The sequence below is a fragment of the Oryza sativa genome, chromosome 10 (genome assembly GCF_034140825.1).
Source record: "Oryza sativa Japonica Group chromosome 10, ASM3414082v1".
NCBI classification, from domain to species: domain Eukaryota; kingdom Viridiplantae; phylum Streptophyta; class Magnoliopsida; order Poales; family Poaceae; genus Oryza; species Oryza sativa.
The window spans coordinates 23,284,419-23,301,986 of NC_089044.1; the positions used below are offsets into that span (position 1 = coordinate 23,284,419).

General features: G+C 42.4%; 1 protein-coding gene and 2 long non-coding RNA genes across 4 annotated transcripts; all 3 read left to right on the forward strand.

Annotated features, from left to right (window-relative positions):
* Positions 1-2,851: 2,851 nt before the first annotated feature.
* LOC9272245 (uncharacterized) lies at positions 2,852-7,621 on the forward strand. 2 transcript variants are annotated; one of them, XR_001540243.3, is made up of 2 exons: positions 2,852-3,060; positions 3,584-5,270. XR_001540243.3 is itself a non-coding variant. In XM_026020954.2 (2 exons), exons 1-2 carry the CDS (start codon positions 2,946-2,948, stop codon positions 7,337-7,339), a joined length of 498 nt encoding a protein of 165 aa, XP_025876739.1. In that variant the 5' UTR covers positions 2,854-2,945; the 3' UTR covers positions 7,340-7,621. The 2 variants fall into 2 exon arrangements, 1 of the variants encoding a protein (XP_025876739.1); XM_026020954.2 differs by lacking the exon at positions 3,584-5,270 and adding an exon at positions 6,957-7,621 and having other exon boundaries at positions 2,854-3,060.
* Positions 7,622-8,496: 875 nt separating this feature from the next.
* Positions 8,497-9,451, forward strand: LOC136353693 (uncharacterized). The gene is made up of 2 exons (XR_010737079.1): positions 8,497-8,661; positions 9,059-9,451. It is a non-coding gene; the product is annotated as an uncharacterized lncRNA (long non-coding RNA).
* Positions 9,452-12,255: 2,804 nt separating this feature from the next.
* LOC107279129 (uncharacterized) lies at positions 12,256-13,190 on the forward strand. The gene is made up of 2 exons (XR_001540478.3): positions 12,256-12,435; positions 12,843-13,190. It is a non-coding gene; the product is annotated as an uncharacterized lncRNA (long non-coding RNA).
* Positions 13,191-17,568: the final 4,378 nt, after the last annotated feature.

A 17,568-nucleotide genomic window follows, 5' to 3' on the forward strand; every position in this document is an offset into this window, starting at 1 on the left:
GTGTGATGTGTGCAGTGAACGTGAGGCAGCAGCAGCATATCTGCATATGTGATATGTAGTATGACTGTTACGTACCTCCAGAGCCGGTCCTATGATTTTGAGGGTCCTAGGTGAACTCGTTGCAATGGGCTCTCTAAGTTATATATAAAATTTTATGATATATATACGCTAATTTTATTTGCAAATGAAAATAAATTTATCCATATATTAAATTTAACATGTCTGGTAATTATCAAAAAATAAAGTCGACCAAAATAACAATATATTTGTACCTTGAAACTAATATCATTACCTTAATGAAGAATAGCATCCCATCATACCCACTATTTCTCATGAAAAGATACTTCTTCGGGTATTTCTTGATACAAAATCATCAAGAACGAGTCGACGACGCTGTGCGCCTGTGCGGTTGTGTCCTGTGCGATGCGATGCCGTCTGCCGAGTTACCGACGACGCTGCAACTCCTCTCGTTTCTCGGGTGTTTCTGCTTCAGGTAAGCCATAGGCAGGTACTAGACTACTAGTATTAGGTGTTGCCCCCCCTCCATCATCATGGGCCCACGGCGATCACCTCGGCTGCATAGCCCTAGGACCGGCCCTGCGTACCTCAACCTTACCTAGCTAGTTTCGTTTAGAGTTAGAGCTGATAAGATACGTATTATCTTTCTTTTTAGATAATGGCATTAAATTAATCTACAGCCACAGATAATACGTGGCTGTAGATAAATTAATCTGTGGCTTGTGAATTTGTGAAGGTCCTCGCACTCATCTGCACCCAGCACGCTGCTTCAGTAGTAGGAGGCAACTATATGGATACAATCTATTTTGAATGAAATAAAAAAAAATGGGACAATGTAAAAAGTTGTAAATCTAGCGAAAAAAAACTAATGTAAAATTTAACTTTGGTGCACTATACCTGAGTATAAGTGCTCTGTTAACTAAGTGTAATTATAAGTTGGATCGACAGTAACACAAATTTAGACGTAACATCCTACGGATGGAAAATTAAAAGATATAAGCTTAAAAATCTATCAAAGTGAAATAGTAAAACCAAACTTTTCCCCTACCCCGAGCCTCCTCCCCCTTCCCTCTCCCCGTTCTCTTCCCCAAAGGAGCGCGCTGAATTCCCTCCTCCGAACCATCTTCCCCATCTTCGGCGGTTCCCCGACACTACATTCACCACCACCAATCGCCACCTCCTTGTTTTCCCCACCGCCAACGCCGGCCCACCGCCTCCTGCCAACCCTATGGCTCCAGCACCACCACCGGTGCCTTGCCACCCGCCCGTGTCCACCACTTAGTTGCTCACCTCCGGTTCTCCGTCACCTATAGCTATCCCCCTAAGCTCTAGGGGTTCCATCTTCTCCCTCCCCCATCCCATCCCCCTCCTACCCTAACTCTAACTCCAACCTGAAAACTTTATCTTCTTGTTAGACATGAATCTTAACGTGGATCTAACGGTTCAAAATCTGTAAGATTTCATTCTTAAATTTTTGTGGAATGCTATTAAGCAAATCCATTTTATTAAAGAGAATGGTTAAAATGCGAGAGGAAATGGCCTAAGACATAATATAGGACCAACCAAACCGAAGAAGATTATTTAAAGAAAAAGACTAAATCTAGCGGCACAGGATTAAAAACGACCTAGTTATGTTGCTGGGAATGAAACATGGCACATGTAATTTTTTTTATATAATATGGCACATGTAATATATCTTGTACCACCTATTGGTATATTTTTTTCGTTCCATATAGTACCGAATATGATATATTATAGTATTACGAAGTATAGGCTGGTTTTGTTTTTTATATGACAGAGAGCATGCTGTTTGTCCTTGTCCTTGTTTTGCCTCTCAATTCTCTATGGTGGAGTAGATATGTACTGAGTAGTCAAGTCGGTCAAGCCCTCCAGGATGGAATAATGGAATTAACAACAGATTCTGGTGCCATCCTGAGTCGTGCTGTAGCCGAGCTGATAAGGTCTCTATTGATTAATTACTCTACCAGATGAGACGTCTCATATTGTGGAAAAAACGAAGACTTAATTTGTTGGCCAGTGCCAAAAAAATTTTTTTTTTGAGGGAACTGCCAAAAAATTTTTGAGGGAAAAGACCAGTGCCAAATTGGTCCCGGAAGAAATTAGGGGCTCAACTTTTTTTACTTATGCTTATATATATATATCATCTAAAATTTAAATTTTTAATCTTAAATTTGAAGCTGATTTTGAGTTTTTTATCTGAATTTATTTTTTAGATTTTGCTTTTAGATCGTTAAGAACACATATATGAAAATCTTATTTATAAATTATTTTTCATTTACAAATATATCGTTTGGATTATTTCACAAATATAAACCAAACGATGGGGTTGTAACTTGTAAGAGATCGGGCCAGCCATTGACTCGTAGTAAACGATAGCGAACTGCACTATTAATTCTGGAAACCCACGGCCTTTTGACGAAGAAGCAACAACTAAACTCAGGAGGTGCATGTAATTTATAAGGATAATTCGTTATATTCCACTTCAAATTAGCCTGTTTTCTCATATGTCACTTAAAATTAGCCCTTTCACTCTATGTCACTAGTTTAAACTTGCCTATCCTCGTGTGTCACTGACGTCACTCCTCTGGCTCTTCACTAGTAATAGGGTTTAATCAGTTATCAGTTTTTTCAAAAGTGACCCAAAATGTTTTCGAGGGAAAAGATCAGTGCCAAATTGGTCCTGGGATTAATCAAGAGGCCCGGCCAGCCATTGACTCCTAGTAAACGATAGCGAAGTGCACTAAATATACTTTACTACCCTGCCTGCTTGCCTGCAGGCTCTATAAATTCTGGAAACCCACGGCCTGTAGTCGATCGAAGAAGCAACAATTAAACCCAGGGGGTGCATACATTCCAGTCAGAGAGAAGAACAGGATAATTAATTAGTGGAGTGGTAATTAAGCGAGATGAGGACGCACCGCAGCTCTTCTTCTGCCGTTGCTGCTGCACTGTCCCTTTGCAAGGTGCTCCTGATTGTGCTCGCGCTCATCTGCACCCTGCACACTGCTTCCGTAGACGGAGGTAAACTAAACTAAATACAGTAGTATATCAAAACTTTTTTGATCCGTGTCCAACTAACTAATTAAGCTGCCCTGCATGCATGCAATGTTTGCAACTATGTTAGCTATACTAGACAGGGTTAATTAGTGGTGTAATTAATCTGAATGATGAACATTAGTACTGCTTAATTCTTGCTAGTTGTTCAACGTTAAGAGCTAATCAAGCCTCCGTAAGACATCACTTATTCTTCAAAGGTTCAGTATTTTTCTTTTCTTCTACGTATAATCAACGGCAAATTTGCCCAATGAACATATGTGTGCGCGTGCCCTAAGAGCAAGGTTAATAGTATAGCCAACTACTAACTCCAATTCATCTATAGCCAATTTAATAGCTAATTTATATAATAGTTACTTACTATACTATTAGCATATGGTCCCGCTGTCATATACACATTGCGTCTTAAAATCCGTGCTGCAGCTGGCTACAGATTTGTAGCCCGCTGCTCTTCTCTCTCATCTTTTATCTTATTAAAATATATTTGCAGCTGGCTTATAGCCTACTATTGTACCTGCTCTAAGGTGGGGAAGCTCACCTTGCACAGGGATCGGAGGAAAGTGAGGTTGGAAAAGAAATCTTACACGAGCAGATGTGGGTGTTGGAGCGGAAACTTTTAATCATCACACGAGATTTGGAGGAAGAGATATCTCTCCAAACATTTTTTAAAAAGAAATTGAGATTTGGAGGAATAGACGTCTCTCCAAATATTTTTTAAAAAGAAATTGTGAGCATGTTGAGTATTGAACACAGGAACTCAGGGTTGAAATTACACAACCCTTACCAGTGCACCATATAAGGTGCATATCTCAATCAAAGACCATATCATCACTCCTTTAAGTTGATCAATACCGTGCTTTTTTTAAAAAAAAAAATCAATACCATGCTCATACATGGTCTGCCTTGGCTCTAATAAAATGCTTGGGCTTGGTACTCGATCCTTTGTCCTAGTGAGTTCTGACGCACGGAATGAGGCGTGCCGCGTGCGACCGTCAACTTTGCAGGGGAATAAGTTCACCCTAGGTCCCTTAACTTGTCAACGAATCCGATTTTCATCCTCCAACCGAAAAACCAGATACAACGAGTCCCTTAACTGTCAAAACCAGCATGAGGTCCCTTAGCGGTTTGGATGGTGGTTTTGGCTGACGTGGCGCCTACGTGGCTAATTTGACTCGTTCTTCATTTGACGTGGCGCTTATGTGGCAATTCGATCTAAGAAAAATAATAAACCCGTGGGACCCACATGTCAGTTTCACACATGAATTAATAAAAAATAGTGGGGCCTACGTGGGCCCCACATGTCATTCTCACTCCCCTCCTCTTCTTCCTCCTCTCTCCCCATCTCCTCTCTCAGGCGCAACAGAGAGGGCGCAGCGCACGCCCTCCGCCGCAACCCGCCTCCACCACCGTCGTCATCCTCCACCACCTCGACCCCGCCGGCGCCGACATCGCAGTAGACGAGCAATGACAAGGGGACGAGACGAAGGAGGACAAAAACGGGAGGCTGGCGGCCTGCATCTCCTTGGTATGCTTCCATGTCCCATCGAGGAGTAGCAGCGTCGGGTTGGCTCGCGCGGGCGGAGGCGTGTATCGGCACCAGGAAGCGAGGTCGACGGCGTCCGGCGAAGGGAAGAGCAGGAGGACGAGGCTCAAGATGAGGGGGCCGGAGCCCGGAGGAACTAGGAAGGGAGGAGGCGGCGGCCGGGGATGATGAGGAGGTTGGAGAGGAAGCAGGTGAGGAGGGGCCGCTCCCTCCTCTACCGCCGACATCTCCGCGCGCCGGATACGACGAGCTGAAGCGGATGCACTACCTGCACGGCTGCACGAGACCATCAGCGAGGCGATGCGGCTGTACCTCCTCCTCTGTCCCCCTCTCTCCCAGCTTCTCTCTCTGCCAACGAGAAGAACGAGTTGAAGACAGACGGTCAGTCGGGCAGTCATTGACACCGGCGGCAATGGCGGCGGCCTTGGCGAGCATGGACGACGACAACAACTTGGGTCACTAACATGTGTGTTTTTCGTCTCCGTGCCAAATCTGACATGGTTGCAGTCTTGCAGATGGCCGGCCTCACTGTAGTGAACACGAGCTCATGCATGTCTCGAGCAGCAGCAGCAGCAGCAGCAACTGCTTGTTGGTGCCTGCCACTAATCCTGTTGGCTGTTTAGCTCGATCTGTACACTAATCCTCGCTGTCCTGAGCTCGAACTCCGCCTCTCCTCCTCACCGCTGTGCAGCATCTAACATGATGTGGCGGCGCGGGAGTAGGCACCGACCCCGCGGCCTGCCGCCGCCGCCGCCGCCGCTTCTCCGCTTCGTCGGCATGCTCCTGCCGGCTGTGAGGCGGCGCCGCGGCGCGAGGAGATGGCTTGATGAGGAAGAGGGAGAGCTGAGAGGGGAGAGGGAATGACATATGGGGTCCATGTGGGCCACGCCATTTTAAAATTATTATTTTTAGCTGACAGGTGGGCCCATGGTTTTATTATTTTTTTGAGACGTAATTGCCACGTAAGCGCCACGTCAATGCCATGTGGGACGGAGACCTAGTCAAACTAGCCACGTAGACGCCACGTCAGCCAAAACCACCTTCAAAACCGCCGAGGGATCTCATTTGTACCTGTTTTGATAGTTTAGGGACCAGTTATATCTGGTTTTGGGTTCAAGCATGAAAATCGGATTTGGCGTAAAATTAAGGGACCTCAGATGAACTTATTCCACTTTGCAGGATAGGGAGGTTCGGAGAATAGATCTCCGACCCCCAGTTGGGCCAGATAAACAGAGGCATGGGCGTGATGGGCCGCCCGTAATGGGTTCGGCTCCTCCCACCAATCGGGCCTAATAAACACGCAGAAACAAATTCGTAGTGATGGGCCATGAAGTCGGTTAATCCCTCCAGAAATAAGTTCATCTGAGGTTCCTTAACTTGTCAACGAATCCAATTTTCGTCATTCAACCGGAAAACCAGATACAACGGGTCTTTAACCTATCAAAACCAGTGCAGATTAGGTCCCTCGGCGGTTTTGAGGGCGGTTTTGGCTGACGTGGTGCTTACGTGGCTAATTTGACTTGGTCTTCATCTGACATAACAATGACATGGCGCTTACGTGGCAATTCAATCTGGAAAAATAATAAACCCCGTGGGACCCACATGTCATTTTCACACAAAATAACAAAAAAAACGGTGGGGCCCGTGGACCCCACGTGTCATTCTCACCCCTCTTCTTCTTCCTCCTCCTCTCTCCCCATTTTCCCTCTCTTCATCTCTCTCTCCTCTCTCCAGACACGATCGAGAGTCAGCGGTGCGCGGCGGCCGGCGGGAAAGGAGGGAGTGGCGTGCAGCCGCGGAGGCACGTCTCCAGCGGCTGTGGGCGGAAGAGGAAGGGGCGGCGGAAGGTGGCGGGAAGCGGCGGGAGGCGGCTTTGTCCTGAAGAACTAAGCAGCAGCAGAGGACACCATGCGAGCGAGGAGGAGAGGAGAGGGAGGGGAGAAGGTGTGCATGCTTACGTCGCTGTCCACGGCTACGGCGGCGGTGGCGCGGTGCCCCGGTCGGACGGCTCGATGTTGAGCAGCGTGTCGAGGAGGTCGAGCGCCGGTGGCGAGAAGTCCCTGAACATCTCGGCGATCTTCCGCCGGTAGGCCGCTGCGGCTTGAACAGCGTCACGTCCGGCAGCTTCGCCTTCGCCCAATACTATTCCGACGGCGACCCGCACAGCTTGAAGATCTTGTGCAGCTGCTCGATCTGCGTCGATCAGCAATGACAAATCAGATGCCGATCCATTTCATCCACGCATAGATGATATCATGATATATAGATGGAGAGTTGAGGTTATAATATTTATTTATTTGCCTTGGTTTGGCTGGGCAAGATGGGCTTGCCGGCGAGAAGCTCGGCGAGGATGCAGGCATGCAGCCGGTGCTCCAGAGGTCGACGGCGACGCCGTACTCGGTGGCGTCGAGGAGGAGCTCCGGTGGGCGGTACCAGAGCGTGATGATGCGGCTGGAGCGGCTGCGGCCTGGCGGCGTGAAGAAGGTGGCGAGGCCGAAGTCGGCGATCTTGAGCACGCCCGTCGCCGTCGATGAGCAGGTTGGCGCCCTTGATGTCTCGATGCAGCACGCACCGTTCATGGCAGCTGCGGAGCTCGACGAGGATATGCGCCATGAAGCACTTGACCTGCGGCTCCATGAAGTGCAGCCCCGGTGTGGCGGCGAGGTCATGGTCCATGTACTCGAAGACGAGGTAGAAGGGTGAGAATGACATGTGGGACTCACCATTTTTATTAATTTGTGTGAAACTGATATGTGAGTTCCACGGGTTTTATTATCACGCCAATGCCACGTTAGATGAAGACCGAGTCAAATTAGCCATGTAAGCGCCACGTCAGCCAAAACCGCCCTCAAAACCGCCGAGGGACCTAATCTACATCGGTTTTGATAGTTGAGGGACCCGTTGTGTCTGGTTTTTGGGTTGAGGGACGCAAATCGAATTCGACTTGCTGAGTCGTGGTAATTAAAGTTGTCATCAATTGCTCCTGATTCTCGTGTGTAAAATGCATGATATCCACGTCTAATTAATTTCTCCATGGCCATACACAGAGAGAGAGAGAGAGAGAGAGAGAGAGAGAGAGAGAGAGAGAGAGACAGTACTGGATGCCCTGGGGAAAAATGGTGAATATAATTGCTAGCGCGAGCCAAATTGGCCGGGGACAAAACAGAAGTGGCATGTTGTTGGTTGCTGACGATGGTAATTAAACGAAAGCGAATTGCAGTCCCATGTGCTACGTGTTGGGTAATAGCACAGGGATCAATTTCTTTTTCTTCTAGGAATCAACTCTTTGTCACTTTAGATTGTACGGAGGATGAATTAAGCATGACTTAACGGAGACTTACTAATGCATGGAAACGCACACTTTGTTACTCATGCAAGCAGAACGCATGCACTTACTCATGCATCCATAACACACTTACTCATTGATTAATGTGCATGCAAAAACCCACTCATCGATCACTAATACATGCATGCAGAAACCGAATACTACCATCAAGCCGTTATCTAGCTACTACCACCAATTGAATGTCATATGGCCACAACCAAGCAACACTACGGACAGGTGCTATATACTCCCTCCGTTTTGAAATGTTTGACACCATTGACTTTTTAACACATGTTTGACCATTCATCTTAGCTTATTGAAAAACTTTTGTAAAATATGTAAAATTATATGCCTACAAAAAAAATATATTTAACAATGAATCAAATGATAGGAAAAGAATTAATAATTACTTAAATTTTTTTAAACAAGATGAACGGTCAAACATGTGCTTAAAAAGTCAACGGCGACAAACAATTCGAAACGGAGGGAGTATAAATTCTGAGCCCAACAGCCGGTAGAGAAGCAACAGTAAAACAGCAACCAATTGAGTTGCAATATTATTGAGAGCAGAAGACAACAAGGTTAGAGATGAGGAAGCAACACACTTCTTCTGCTGCTGCTGTTGTGTCTCTTTGCAAGGTGCTCCTGATGATCCTCGCCCTCATCTGCACCCTGCACACTGTCCCCGTAGACGGAGCAGGTAATTACTAGTACCCTATAATTAATTTAACCATTGGAGTTGAGCCATGTTCATGCAGCATCGAGAAATGCCCAGGGGTCTTCCGGCTAGCTCCACAAGGTGGTGGGCTAGACGACCTGGGTTCAAAGCCTCACCCCTCCTAATTATTTGATATTAGGTCCTTCCCTAATATTCTAGTTTTTTATGCAGCATCAACAGACAAATACTCCTAAAACATTCTTGTGTTTTATCATTGGAGTTGAGCCATGTTCATGCAGCATCAGCATATATTAATAATACTCCTAAAACATCCCAGGCCAGCCGCTGTACATCCTTTATATGCATACACAGACAAACTAAACCTCTGATCTAATTAATTAATTAATGAACTAAGTAAGAGCATGATGGATGGATGCAGGGAGAGACAGAAGCAGGAGGTCACTGGATCCAAACTACAGGCCATCGGTTCCTCCTGGAAGGCCTTACACGCCAACGCCCCCCGGATGCAACGCTGTCTACGGCTGCCGAAACTCTCCACCCTCATCACCATGACACTCTTCTTCTTCTTCTTCTTCTTCTTCTAGTGCTTCTGCTGCTGCTAGGCCCATCTCTAAGCTAATCAATGACGCCATGAAATAATATGGTTACACGAATAAACATGGCCAGCTAATATTGATGAAATTCTATCTGCTGGTACAGCGCCGAACAGGCACAGCCACCTACGTACAGTAATATGCAGTGGACTGTGGACGTACTATACTCCTATATGTGTGATGTATCATGTATGATCTATATGTACTTGTCATCAGCTGATCGATATGCTCCTCTCGTGCGACTCTTCATCGTAGACTTTTTACATTTTAGATTTTTATTAAAAAACTAGCATGGTGACCCGCGCAGATTGCGCGGCTAGCATCATTATATTTTCTCTCATATAATAGCATATATGTTTTCTCATTATATTATTCAAATATATTAAAATGATATCATAATTTTAAATTTTGCAATAACTTTACGAAACTACAAATGAGTAATATTTATATTGTATTTTATATACGTGTTGGTTAGTAATTATTTTTAATATCAAATTTTAGTTATTTGTAAATTATATATATTCCTATATGGACTCTAGACTCGTCTTTTAATATTTCTTTTTTTAATTCCGAATTTTCTGTAAATTGTATTTCTATATAGACTTTAGGCTCTTCTTCTAATATTATTTATTTTTATTTCTGAATTTTTATTATTTCTAATTGTGTTTCTATGTGGACTCTAAACTCATCTCTCAATATTATTTAATTTTTAATTTCGAATTTCAGTTACTTCTAAATTGTATTCCTATATTGACTTTAAACTCTTCTTCCCATGTTTTTCTTAATTTCGAATTTTAGTTATTTGTAAATTGTATTTTTATACGGACTCAAAACTTTACTTTTAATTTTACTATGTTTATTCCGAATTTTAGTTAGTTTTAAATTCTTATATGGACTCTATACTCTACTTCTAATATTTCTTATTTTTTAATTCCGTATTTCTATTTTTTTTCTTAATTGTATTAATTGTATTTTTATATGGACTCTATACTCTACTTCTAATATTCCTTATTTTTAATTCCGAATTTCTATTGTTTCCTAATTGTATTTCTATATGGACTCTATACTCTACTTCTAATATTCCTTATTTTTAATTTTGAATTTCAGTTATTTCCTAATTGTATTTCTATATGGACTCTAGTCTCTTCTTCTAATATTTCTTATATTTTTAATTCCGAATTTCAATTATTTCTAAATTGTATTTCTATATGGACTCTAGTCTCCTCTTCTAATATTTCTTATTTTTTTAATTCCGAATTTCAGCTCTTTCTAAATTGTATTTCTATATGGACTCTGCTTTTTCTTTTTCTCCGATTAATGTGAGAATTTCTAGGCCATGAGAGCGAACGTGGAGGCTCCTTTTTCTATTCCTTTAATAATATAATAGATTTATAAATAGATCCCTGAAAAAAATTATTTCAAGAATGGGTTCTTTTCGCAATGCCAACATCATTAGCGCCGTAGATCAATGTGATGGTGCCAGCTATGTTGGCGCCCCTCCCCTTTTGCCTTACACGCAGGAGGCTGGCATTCCAAATTTACCATTTTTCATGCAAATTTATAAAGTTATAGTTAGTTACAGTAAATTTCTATCGTGCCACCAAATTTGTCTCCTCCATATAATACATAGCTACAAATTTAACTTAAATCAATTTTTTCATACAACCATCCATTCATGTCTCAACTAAAAATTATCATTACCACATATATGCACTCCAAAAAATCATAGCACCAACGAGCACATTGTGTACATGTAACACTACAATCATCAAATCCCCAATTTCAACGGTCAGAATCACAAAATCGGGAAAAAAAAGAGTTCTAGAGTTACCCTCCGATCTAAAACGCAAAAAAAGAGGGAGAATGGAGGATATACCTTGCTCTTTGATTTTCCCAATAAATCTTGTAAAAAAAATGGCTCCAAACCGAATGGATTTAAGGAGAAGAGGTGATAGAGAGTGCACGAGATGCACTCGAGCTCGGGCGGAAGAGGAGGGGGCGAATAGGCGGGGAGTGGATGTACGGGGTGGGGCTCGTGTGCTTCCCCCCTCCACGGGTAGAGCGTGCTAGGGCTGTTGGTGCACGGGGAGGGTTTGGCAATATTGTTGGCGCCTAGTACCTCCTGCCACGTCAGTGCCGGGCCGCCGTGTGGTGCCATGGTGACGGCGCAAGAGACCGTCCAGTTGGACCTCGACGCCAGCAATTCTAGCGCCAAAAAGGATCATTCCTTAAATAAGTTTTTTCTAAGAATCTATTTATAAAATAAGTTTGTGAAAATGACCAAATTGTAAAAAATCAAGGAGAGTACATGACAACCTCGTATACACATACTGGATCTTGTGTTTGTAGACGACTATAAATTTGTATCCCTCTCGTCTTCTGTCTTCTCCACCCAAGTACAAATTTGAAGTGGCAATTTTTAATTTTCACTCACAACACTTGTTATACTTGCTCTAACACATAAGTATCTGATATACACCCAAAAGGTATATGCGAGCTACAAGAGTGGATTATTGGGTGAAATCAGTCAAGCCCTCCAGGATGGACTAATGGAATTAGAAACAATATAATTAATTTTGGTGCCACCACGAGTCATGCTGCAGATGGTAAGGTTAGTTGTTCCTGATTCTCTTTAATTAATATAACTAGTATTATGGCTAATTACGTACACGTGCATGTCGTGGAATCAAATCAACGACAACTTTTGCTGGCTAGTGCCAAACCGGTCACAGGAAGAAAGGAGGACATGGCATTGACCCATGGTAAACGATATGGCAATCGAACTGCACGCACTACTCACTGCTACTTGCTCCGTACAAAAAAAAATCAAAAACTGGATATGACATATCTATCATAGTACAACGAATCTGAAAAGAGGACTGTCCAGATTCATTATATTAGAATGTGTCTCTAGTATTAGGTTGGTTTTTTATGGGACGGAGGGAGTACGTAACATGCCTGCTGCTAGCTAGCTAGCTGTGGGTCTATAAATCGTGAAAACTCAACAGCTATGTAGAGAAGCAACAAATTAACCAAAGAGGGTGCAATTTCAGTCAGAGTAGGGAGAAGAAAAGAGTTAGTTTAGAAATGAGGAAGCAACACACTTCTTCTGCTGTTGCTGCTGTTGCTGCGTCTCTTTGCAAGGTGCTCCTGATGATCCTCGCCCTCCTCTGCACCCTGCACACTGCCTCCGTGGTCGAAGGTAAATATATACTCCCTCTGTTTCAAACTATTTGACACTGTTGATTTTTTATACGTGTTTAACCGTTCGTCTTATTCAAAAAATTTAAGTAATTATTTATTCTTTTCATATCATTTGATTTATTGTTAAATATACTTTCATGTACATATATAGTTTTACATATTTCACAAATTTTTTTTGAATAAGACGAACGGTCAAACACGTGCTAAAAAAATCAACGGTGTCAAATATTTTGAAACGGAGGGAGTATTTACTAGTACTCCGTTCGATCGAGTTAAATTAACTTTGTGGGTTTGTGCATGCTGCATGTTATTTATAAAATTAACGAGTAGATCGATCAGTGACATGCTATACACAGTGTTAATTGGGTGAATGAAGTGTATTGATCACATGATATATGGATGCAGGGAGATCAGGTCCTCCGAACGGGCCGCCAGCTCCTAGTGCCAACGAAGAGCGGCACAATACACCGGCCTTTCACAACTAGCTAGCTTGATATAACAGCTGCAGACTCACCATGCATGACAACCTACATACCTGCAGCTCTCTATACCCATGACATGGCATGTAATAATATGTGTGTGTGATACTACGTATGTACTGTTTCTGTTGCCGGATCGGATGATGATCGATGTTCAACTTACTCTCCTAGCTGAGTAGTCCCTTAATCCTTTTCATCTCTTTGTGTAACTAGTGAGCAAAGGAAAATTAAATATAGGGATCTCATCGATCTGGGGCTTCTCCATGTCTGTCAAGAGCTTGTGTAGATCGAGCTGTGTGATGGTGTTAATCCTGGGAGGCACACTATACATACGAAGAGTTTTAACAGAGATGGTAAAGAGAAGGCCCGGCCTGGCCTGACTAATGGGCCGTGCTTGGGCCTATTAGCACGGCACGACCCAACAATCAGGGGGGACCCTAATAGGCGATCGATCGCCCTGAGGATGGGGCAGCGATCGATCCCCTCCCCCTCCCTCCCTCTACCTGATTTTCTTTTTTGGCACCGCATTACTTTCCTATTTTAGTAAATTTATACACTTAAAGTTTATACACTTCAACTTTACACATCTAAAGTTTAGTGACCAAAAGTTTATAAGTCAAAAGTTTATATATCCGATTCAAATTTGAATTTTAATTCAAATATTTTTTTATATATAGTATTTCTATACATCTAAAGTTTATACATCTAAAGTTTATAGACCTAAAGTTTATATACCCGTTTCAAATTTGAATTTGAATTATATCTTATTCAAATTTGAATTTGAATTCAAATATTTTCTATATATAGTATTTCTATACACCTAAAAGTTTATAAGTCAAAAGTTTACATACCCAATTCAAATTTGAATTTGAATTATATCCGATTCAAATTTAAATTTGAATTCAAATATTTTCTATATATACTCCTTCTTTCCCTAAATGTTTGACACCATTGACTTTTTTAAACATGTTTGACCGTTCGTTTTATTCAAAAACTTTTGTGATATGTGTAAAACTATATGTATACATAAAAGTATATTTAACAATAAATCAAATGATAGAAAAAGAATTAACAATTACTTAATTTTTTTAATAAGACGAACGGTCAAACATTTTTAAAAAAGTCAACGGCGTCAAACATTTTGGGATGGAGGTAGTAGTATTTCTATACATCTAAAGTTTATACACCTATAAATTATAGATCTAAAGTTTATAAGTCAAAAGTTTACATACCCGATTCAAATTTGAATTTGAATTCAATTTTTTAATATATAGTATTTCTATACATAATTTTTCTAACTTTTGTTTTTTTAAAAAAAATTGTGGTGTACCGTAGTAGGAAGAGAAGAAGGAGAGAAGGAAGGGGGAGAGGAGGGAGGAGTATAGGGGGAAGGCACAGCGCGGGGCGATCACCTGCGCATTAGCATTTCCCAACAATCAGGGAGACAAAATAGATTTATTCCAGCCATGTAGACATGGCCCAAAGAAATGAGGGACTCAAAATAAATTATTCCAACAATATAAGACACGGTCTAAAGAGATAAGAAAAGCAAAATAAACTTATTCCAAGACGAACACGATGGGCCAGTCGTGCTTTTGGGCCGGTACGGCACAACCCACGCCTTATTGGACTGTGCCTAAGCCACAGGTACATCCTGTGGCCTAGCCTGGCACGACACAAAGAGTATGCCAAGCTGCCAGCCCGACATACCTTAGGCCGTGCCGACCCGATATGCCTTAAGCTGTGCTCTAGTCGTGTCCGAGCCGTGCCATGTCAGCAGCTCATTTAGCCATCTATATAACTAGCCAAGCCAAGCCAAGCTAGCTCATTATTTTAACGAGCCATACTGAGCTAAGCTAGCTCGACATCCATCTCTATCAATGGTCAAGTGCAAGATCTCTCGGTGTCAGCAAGGGGAAAGGCTCATGCGCGCGGGTGGGGCCGAGAACTGCGTGGGGAGTGAGTGGAGACTGATTGAGAGTGACGGATTGTAAAAAAAAAAGAAGAGAGGGACCCACCACGGCTGAGAAAAAAAGTACTCCCTCCGTCTAACGTTTTTGACTTTTTATTTGCAACGTTTAACCATTCATTTTATTTGAAAAATTAGTGTAAATAAAAAAAAGATAAGTCATATGTAAAGTACTTTTGATAATAAAGCAATTGACAAACAAAATAAATAATAATTTCAAAATTTTTTGAATAAGATGAATGATCAAACATTAACAAACAAAAACTTAAAAAGACAAGTAATATGGGACGGAGGTAGTATGACGATTGGAAAATTCGGTATCTTTTAAGTTGGGATAGATGTAACAGTGATGTCGGTCAAGCCTTCACGATGGACCTATGGAATCGAAGTAGCAACGACATTTCTGAAGTTTGGCGCCACGCAATAATATCTTGCTTGAAATTTGTTTACTGTCCATTTCTGATCAATTTTTCCATGCCAGCGCGCACCACTGGAGAAGAAGGGGACCCGCTAGCAAGTGCCAAATTGGAGCCGGAAAAAGAGTGCCCATTGACCCCTGGTAAACGATAGAGAAGTGAGCTGCAGCCGCTATAAATTCTGAACCCAATATCCGGTAGAGAAGCAGCAACACAGCGAGAGAGTGCAATAATTTCTTCAGACCTACCGACAGAAAAAAAAAAGAGAAAGATGATGAGGAAGCAAAGCAGCAGCTCCACCTCTCGTGCTACTGCTGCTGTAGTGTCGCTTTGTAAGGTCCTTCTGATGGTCATAGGGCTCATCTGCGCCCTGCACACTGCCACCGTAGAAGGAGGTAAATCAAATACTCCCTCCATTTCTAAATAGCTTGACACCGTTAATTTTGTATTACATGTTTGATCGTTCGTCTTATTAAAAACTCTTGTGAAATAAGTATATTTAACAATGAATCAAATAATAGGAAAAGAATTAATAATTACTTTAATTTTTTTATAAGACGAATGGTCAAACATGTTTAAAAAAATCAACGGCGTCAAATATTTAAGGACAGAGGAAGAGAAAGTATTATACATACATATCCGTTAATAGTTAACATTTGTGTTAGCTGCATGTTGTTAACGACCACATATACGGTACTAGTATATATAGAGTAAATTAACACAGCTAACTAATGAATGGAGTATATACATACATATATATATATATATATATATATATATATATATATATATATATATATATATATATATATATATATATATATATATATATATATATATATATATATTCTACGTACTATTTAAAATCACATGGTGCAGGTTAGATTTCAGATCCAGCCTATATATGTTTAGTAGTGATATAGATCCGTTGCAATTTGTAATGTATCTAACATATATATATTTTTACGAGGGATGCAGGAAGAGCGCTAGCGGCAGCGGCAGTTGGTGGTACTGGTGTGGACTTGCCACCAACTGCACCAAGCTACTCCAGCAAGTGCAGATATCCCTACAAATGCCCCCCTGCAGGCTCACCATGACAACCTGCATATGCCTCTGCTCTAGCGCGCTAGGCCGCCCATGGCCATGCGGTACACTTTCATGCATGGCTTGTCTACATATATATTATAGTGTACGATCGATGTATGATATATATACTTGTCGTCGTAAATAAAGGGAGGCCAAATATGTATTTGTAAGCTTAATTTTTTGAACGAATATACCATGCTATTTCACTAAATATAGTGGGAATAGTGTCACGCCCCGAACTAGTCTCGACTGGAACTAGCCCGTGACGCTCCAAATTAACCTGTTAATCGATACCAGTCCCAGGAAACAGTGCTGGTATCACAGGAAGACAGAATATCACAGCAACAGAGGTCTCTTTATTATAGAGTAGGAGTACAGTCATGTTGGGCTGCGGACAGATCCCGAGCTCACAACTGCATTACAAAAGGAAAGCGAAAGCCAGGACTAGGACCAAACATCACAGGCGCGACTTGGGAACTAGGCCGAAACCCTAAAACTCATCGTAGCCGGCTTGCTCCTGGAAGAACTCCTCATCAGCCGGATCCGCTTCATCTTCTTCAGCAACTGGGGGGGAAATTATTTATATAGAGCAAGGGTGAGTACGAGAGTACTCAGCAAGCCAGGGGAAATAAGTGTTTAATGCAGGCTTCAAGGAGAGGCTGGTGTTTTTGCAATTTATTTTATTTGAACTCTTTTCTGAAACAACTAAGTGAGTGCTTCTCAAACGACACGGATGAGACAGTGCGTCTCGTCCGGTCAGAGTATGTGCAATGTATCAGTCTTTAGATTTTGAAACAAGGTTGGCACCCGGCTAACAGCTTTTCAACGGCCACCCGGGCCAACAACTTTTCAAACGGCCACCCGGGCCAACAACTTTTCAAACGGCCACCCGGGCCTAGCTGATCCCATCAGCTACAGATTTTTCAAACATGGAACCCTTTTCCACAACAGCAATTTCACAAGCAGTAGTCAAACAAAACTACGCTAGGAATCACCTCACATCCGCCCATGACCGTGGGCACGGCTGTTCGAACAGTTTGTTACCCTCTGCAGAGGGGGTACACTTTACCCACACGACATTACTAACCCGGATCACCCAGCCCGTGGGGATCAGCCACGTCGGGAGACCTCCAAGCTTTCATGACAAGGCATTTCCAAAGCCGACACAGGTTTACCATATG

Coding starts and splice junctions, on each gene's coding strand:
- LOC9272245 (XM_026020954.2), top strand. CDS start 2,946: ATGAGGACGCACCGCAGCTCTTCTTCTGCCGTTGCTGCTGCACTGTCC. Junction 3,061..6,956: donor CACTGCTTCCGTAGACGGAG/GTAAACTAAACT, acceptor TGGCTGGGCAAG/ATGGGCTTGCCGGCGAGAAG.